At 33.7% G+C, this 7191-nt stretch overlaps 1 protein-coding gene across 5 annotated transcripts; it reads left to right on the plus strand.

Annotated features, from left to right (window-relative positions):
• LOC109361525 (omega-3 fatty acid desaturase, chloroplastic-like) lies at nucleotides 2509-5579 on the plus strand. 5 transcript variants are annotated; one of them, XR_002109303.1, is made up of 11 exons: nucleotides 2509-2615; nucleotides 2662-3175; nucleotides 3555-3644; nucleotides 3756-3822; nucleotides 4095-4187; nucleotides 4289-4474; nucleotides 4577-4657; nucleotides 4848-4985; nucleotides 5079-5293; nucleotides 5328-5361; nucleotides 5411-5579. XR_002109303.1 is itself a non-coding variant. In XM_019607001.1 (10 exons), the coding sequence occupies exons 2-9, from the start codon at nucleotides 2670-2672 to the stop codon at nucleotides 5262-5264; spliced, it is 1347 nt and encodes a 448-aa protein (XP_019462546.1). In that variant the 5' UTR covers nucleotides 2509-2615; nucleotides 2662-2669; the 3' UTR covers nucleotides 5265-5293; nucleotides 5328-5579. The 5 variants fall into 5 exon arrangements, 3 of the variants coding, with proteins under 3 accessions (XP_019462546.1, XP_019462544.1, XP_019462545.1); XR_002109302.1 differs by having other exon boundaries at nucleotides 5079-5363; XM_019607001.1 differs by having other exon boundaries at nucleotides 5328-5579.

Raw genomic sequence — 7191 nt, forward strand, 5'->3', positions numbered from 1 at the left:
TCTATCCATTATGATTCAAATCCATCCAATTGTTACCCTTACTCACATCTTATAATTATGGATAAATATAAATATAATGGAAAAGCCTCATTCTATACCAATTAAATGATGAAAATTGAAGGGAAGGAAACGTAGAAGCTTGAACCAAAGGGTTATGGAAGATACAAGGAAGTGTTAAAGATATATGGGAGAAGATGTTCAAACGAGTTAGGAAGATAGCAAAGGACATGGTCGTGGGACAAATATTGAAACTTGAAAAAATAGAATGTTATAATTCATGGTCGTGGGACAAATATAGAATGTTATAATTCATGGTCATTGTTTAAAAATATTGAAAGTTGAAAAATATAAGGTGTCTAAGAAAGAGAGCAATAAAACAGTAAGTGAAACTAAAGATAAAACATATGATGAGTTATACAAATCTCTAGTTGCAAGGGAGAGGAAAGAAATGTCTACATAGTTGCAAAGGATATGAAAAGAAAGACAAGAGACTTAAACCAAGTGAAATGCATTAAAGACGAAATAGAAAAAAGTTGGGGAATGACAAAGATGTAGAAGAAAGATAAACACGATTCATTGCTTTCTGATATAGCACATAAGAAAGAGGAGTATCAAAATTATATTTTATCGTAGAATTAAAGAGTTGGAAGCAATGTTGTGTGGACCAGGCGGTCCGATAGTTGGCCGTACTTGAATACGATTTGCAATCTTAACCGAATGACGACTTGAACCGCTTTGAATTGGGGAAATTCTAGTTCGATCATGTTAAATCTGGTTAAACTGTAATAACCCGAAAAGTGAATCAGACAGTTCACTTAAAATTTTAAAAAAAGGAACACTACACTAATATTTTATTTTACTTTAGTACAAAAAGAATGGAGAGGTGTTACTTTAATATAAATATTAATTATATAAAACTTTATATTTATATACTATTATATATTTATAGATAATTATTAATTATATATAAAATCATCTAGTCCAACCAGACGATTTAATCGTTTAAATTGATTAAATCTAGTCCAATTTTGGTTTAATGTTCAGCTCGAGTTTCACAATATTGGTTGGAAGTGAAAGAAGCTTTGGAAATGATAGAGAATGACAAAGTGGTTGGACCATATAATATACATATTGAGGCCTATAAGATTCTAGGAGTGCAAAACATAAGATGTCTCACATAGTTGTTTAATGAGATCATGGTATCTTAGAAAATGGTAGGCGAGTGAAGGAGAAGCATCTTCATCCCTATTTATAAGACTAAAGGCGACATACAAAATTGTGTAAACTAGAGAGGATTAAATTAATGAATATTAATAAATATCATTAAAAATCATTTTGGTTTTATGCTTGGGAGGTCACCATGGAGGCTATATACTTGCTAAAATAATTGATGGAAAAATATTAATTGGAGGAAAATGACTTGAACATGATCTTCATTGATTTGGAGAAGACGTATAATAAGGTGCCTAGAGAGGTTTTGTGGAATGCTCTAGAGAAGAAAAATGTTCAAATTTCCTATATTCGAGCCATCAAGGATATGTATGATGAGGTAAAGACTAACTAGAGAACACAAGATATGGTCTTAGATAATTTTTATCAACATTAGACCCCTACTTATTTACATTAGTTTTGGATGTACTCACTCAATATATCTAAGAACCAATACCATAATACATGCTCTTTGCAAATAATATTGTATGTTTACAAAATATTAGTAATATTTATTTATTAACACATGACCTAACTACGTAAATGTGTGGAAAAAGTTCCAATATACAAGAGTTAAAAAACATTTAAAATATAAATAACTTTTTAATGCTATCGAGAGTATACAACTCCGCATGAGGAATTTGGGTTTCAATTTAACATTCATAAATTGTAACAAGATTTTTTTTTAGCCCAAACCAATTTTATAGCACACTTGTATCCTTGTATTAGGAGTGAGTTTGGGTGGGAGATGATTTGTCTTTATCTGACTCTAAATGTTGATTAAGCTATTTTTTGAATCTAAACTCAACGCTAAATCTAAAGGCTGATCCGACCCCAACATTTGACCATATTAAATATAATGCATAATCGTTTTAAATATAGTCTTTTCAACTTATTATTATGAATATGTAATTTAACATATAAAATGATATATATATATATATTGATAATCATTTATATATATATATATATATATGATAAAAAAAATTAAAGAATAAATGATAATTTGGTGTAGAGATATGTTATTAGTTTGTATATCATTGAATAACACATACAAATATGATGAATAAGTAGACACTACATTTGTTGAAATCCAACCATTTTCCAGTCCAATCATGATCTAGTGGGTATCGGGTCAGCCAGACCTTGTATATTTAAAGATAATCTTCAAGGCCTCCAGTAGAACGAGTGATCCTTTATTTCCCCGAGCCCCATATTATTATATTGTTTGAGCGAAGAACACAAACGTGCGGCTCTGGTTGAAACACAAGTACATGCACACACCCAGTCTGTTATTATACCTTAAACATACCAATCTATTTTATCTTTTGCATCTTTCTAATTTGGTTCACATATCTCTCTCTCACGCGTTGTGCGATTTTACCTTTTTGGTAGGAACTAATCAAGTAATCCAACCTGGCTACTTTCCTAGCCTAAGAGCTTCATCTGAGTCTTCTTCAATGGCAACTTGGCTTTTATCAGAATGTGGCTTAAAGCCTCTTCAACCATTGTTTCCTAGACCCAGAACAGGAGCCATTTCATGCAACAACCCATCAAAGATTAGATTTTCAAACACAAACAGTGGGTTGGGAGATCTAAACTCTAAAAAAAGAAGCTTTTTACAATGTTGTGGTGTTAAAGATAGAAGTTGGGAATTGAGAGTGGGTGCCCCTTTAAGGGTTGGTACCATTGAAGGAGAGATAATAAATGGAGTTGAAGAGAAATTACCTGAATTTGACCCAGGTGCACCACCTCCTTTCAAATTGGCTGATATTAGAGCAGCCATTCCTAATCATTGTTGGGTGAAGGATCCATGGAAGTCCATGAGCTATGTAGTGAGGGATGTGGCTGTGGTTCTTGGATTGGCTGCTGCTGCTGCTTATCTCAACCACTGGTTGGTTTGGCCTCTATATTGGGCTGCTCAAGGGACCATGTTCTGGGGTCTCTTTGTTCTTGGTCATGATTGGTAATGCACAATTTCATCTTTCTAATTATTATTGAGAAAAAAATGTATGACCAATTTATGGTTTATACATTGTCACTGCATCATCCATTTGATTAGTGCCTAGATATTACACTTATTGTTATTTGTTTCTAACTCAGATCGATGCAAGTAAAATATGTCCATATCATAGTTTGTTGCAAATCTTTACGTACTCAGTCGATTCCAAGTCCGGAAAAAACAATATCATTGTGTTATGCGGTCGACAACTAACTTATCATTTGTCTAATCTCAAATGGCATTGACAAAATCTAGATGCAATGATTAGTTTTTTAGTTGGTAAAATTTGATTCCAAATGTTTGTCTTCATAACTATAGTTGCTGCTTCTTTTGGTTCTTTCAGTGGCCATGGAAGCTTTTCAAACAACCCCAAGCTGAACAGTGTTGTTGGGCATTTGCTGCATTCTTCAATTCTAGTACCATATCATGGATGGTATGCTTCTGAAGTTCTTTTAGTTCTTTTTTACCTTCTCTACTTTACTTATCCTAATTTGTAATGTTTTAACTCTAAGCTTTGGAACTTATAGTATCCTGAATTTTACAGGAGAATTAGTCATAGAACTCATCATCAAAACCATGGCCATGTTGAAAATGATGAATCTTGGCACCCGGTGAGCCGATAATCTTTGTTATGGCTTTTAGGAGAATCTTTTTGTCTCTATTTTCTCTATATCATAAAGTAATTTTTGATCGATGTGTCAAAACATAAGATTAGTTTTTTATTAGTTGTTATATGTATGATATGCTTTATAAATAGAACAAAATAGTACAGGACATGAGATTCAAAAGTAGAATTTTGGTTCCACTGAAATGGGCGAATAAGGAGAACATCAAACACTACCAAAAATTTACTAATCTATGAAGTTTAATATGAATCTTGCAGTTGCCTGAGAAAATCTACAAGAGCTTGGAAACTGCGACAAGTATTTTAAGATTTACAGTTCCTTTTCCAATGCTTGCATATCCTTTCTACCTTGTAAGTTGTTATCCCTAACAGTTTTTACCATAACATGGACAAATATTGTGATTAGTTCTAGTCGAAGAATTGACATCGATTATCATTTTCTTCGAATTTAGTGGAATAGGAGTCCTGGAAAGACTGGTTCTCACTTTCACCCAGACAGTGACTTGTTTGTCCCCAACGAAAGAAAATATGTCATAACGTCAACAATTTGTTGGACAGCAATGGCTGCTTTGCTCGTGGGTTTAGGATTTGTAATGGGTCCGATTCAATTGCTTAAGCTTTACGTCGTTCCTTACTGGGTAAATTCCAACTCTTTTTCTAATGCCATTAGACACTTAACTTGACCTGCTCTTCTTTTTAATCAAAATAGACCCCTAATTTAATTTTGCTTGGAATTGAAGATTTTTGTTATGTGGTTGGATTTGGTTACATACTTGCATCACCATGGCCATGAAGACAAACTACCTTGGTATCGTGGACAGGTACCCCTTCTTACATTATTTTGTTTTCGTCGAAACAGTTTTCTCCTAAACATGGTATTCCCACCTTTTGAATTAATTTAAGAAGAGGAAGTTTAATTTTCTTTAACTAGTTGCTTTCTTGATTATGGAAACTGTCAATTTTTCAGAACATAATCTTCCTTCACGATTTTATTTTCGTTATGTTGTGCAGGAATGGAGCTACCTTCGAGGTGGTCTTACAACACTTGATCGCGACTATGGTTGGATTAATAATATCCACCATGATATTGGAACCCATGTTATTCATCACCTCTTTCCTCAAATCCCTCACTATCATTTAATTGAAGCTGTTAGTTCTCCTCTACTCCACTCTTTATGAATAAAAAGATAGTAATTTTCATGAGTTACATAATTTGAATTTATGTTTTTGTTGCATCTATAGACTGAGGCAGCTAAGCCAGTACTCGGAAAATATTACCGGGAGCCGAAGAAGTCTAGCCCTATACCATTTCACCTCATTGGAGATTTGATAAGAAGCATGAAGAAAGACCATTTTGTTAGTGACATTGGAGATGTTGTATACTATCAAACAGACCCTAACATTAGTGGCTCTTCTACATCAAAGTAGAGCTTAAATTTTTTTATAAGACAAATGGCAGAGAGGTATATGGCATATTACAAAAATCCTTAATTGCCTGCTATTGAAGCATGAGCAGGGTATATGTATTTTTTTGGTGCTAGCATGTTGAGAGTATTGTGTTCTTTGAAGAGCAAGCATTGAGTTTGTAAATTGTTTATTCTTGATGAAGTGATATCTATTATCTTCATCAAATTAATTCCCTCTTCACACAAACTCAAACACCAAACTTGAATGATGATTGGATTGAATTGAAGCAACTGATGTCATTTTATTCTGTTTGTCAAATATTTCTGGATTCATTTGAAATGGTGATTTGATGTTCGTAAGATCTTGGGTCACTTATAGGCTTCTCAGTCATGTGCTCTAATGAAGATTGAAATTATAGTGCTTTCACTTCCTTGCCTTTTTAAGAGTATGGTCAGTAGGCCCACTTATGCATATTGTTTCCAAAATCTAACTTATCAATAGTCTTTTTTATATAGGTATACAGATATCAACTAATGTTTAATTTTGAAATCATTTGGAGATCACTCAAATCAAGTTGAATTTGGCTCACCTTCTCTTGTTAAGAATTGAGTTGAGTTTAGGTTCAAGTTGTGTTCAATGTTAAACTATTTTTCAGCTCAAACTCAACTCAATTAAAGTTTGCAAAATTTTTAGTGGGTTTATGAGCTCAAATTCATGATGCTTATCAACATAAATGTAAAGACCTACAAAGTATTGGTGGATTATACATGTATTAGAAAGTTTGTGCATTTTAAATTAAAGTTTATGTAGTAAAGATCATTTACATGTATATGTATGAATAGAAAGTGACTCAAATGAGAACAATTGTTAATGTGAGAAATGAGAACTTAATGTTACAATTGTAACTTATTTGCATTGTCAAGATTAAAAAGATAAGTGAATGTGATTTTTTAAGTGATCATTGTTAATAAAATTTTAATCTTAACAATTCATTAATATTTGTATGACATTTAATTTATTGTTATAAAATTTTTATATGAGAATTGTTATATATAATCGAGTCAACTCATGACCCTAATAAGTTGAACTATATTTAGCTGAAGTTCGATTTGTTTATATGACAAGCTTAATTTTTAACTCAAGTTCAATTTGTTTGGTTCACAAACCAATTTATTGAGATTGTTCCATCCTGGTCATCCGCTAATCTCATCTGCTAGGATCGAGGAGGCAGAACTTGAGCTCCAACGTCTGAGGGCCAAGCTGGAGAAGTCGGAGGAGAGGGGGCAGGTCGCCCAAGGAGAAGTTGACCGCCTTTTAGGCTCGGGCGGAGGTGCTTGAGGGGAAATGGCTACTCTGGCTCAATAGAAGGCCGAATAGGCTACTGAACTGGAAGAGATGGTCGACTTGACAAGGGAAGCCGCCCATCTGGTCTAGGACAACGCCATGAGCTAGGTCTGCTTGGTCCACCCTGACAAGGACTTCTCTTGGATGGATATCCAGACCCTCATTGTTGAGGGGGAGCTGGTATTAGAGGGGCTAGATGGCACTGTTAAGCTACTGGTCCTGGGTAAGAGTGGTAGTAAAGGGTAGTTTTATTTACTACAAAGTACTTGTATCCGATTACCATTTAAATGAAGCTTTTATTTAATTACTTGTCTCCCTTTAATATTTCTACCAAGTATTTTTCTTCATGTTATCTGTTTGGTCATAGTAATTGTGATGACTGAATCTTGAATTTTGACAAGGTAACCTTTGTCGGAAATAACCCAAGGATTTTGAATATAAACATGACGCTCTTAATGGGGATACCAATAAGTCGGATTTTTCAACTCGGATATGAGCAAGTTGAGTCCCTTTGCTAGAAATAACTTTGATAACTGAAGATGATTTAACCAGTATTAACCCTCCAATCTTAAGTTGTCTCGAGCTTAATACTGACTGAACTTGG

This window comes from Lupinus angustifolius, chromosome LG12 (assembly GCF_001865875.1).
Source record: "Lupinus angustifolius cultivar Tanjil chromosome LG12, LupAngTanjil_v1.0, whole genome shotgun sequence".
In the NCBI taxonomy this organism is placed as follows: Eukaryota; Viridiplantae; Streptophyta; class Magnoliopsida; order Fabales; family Fabaceae; genus Lupinus; species Lupinus angustifolius.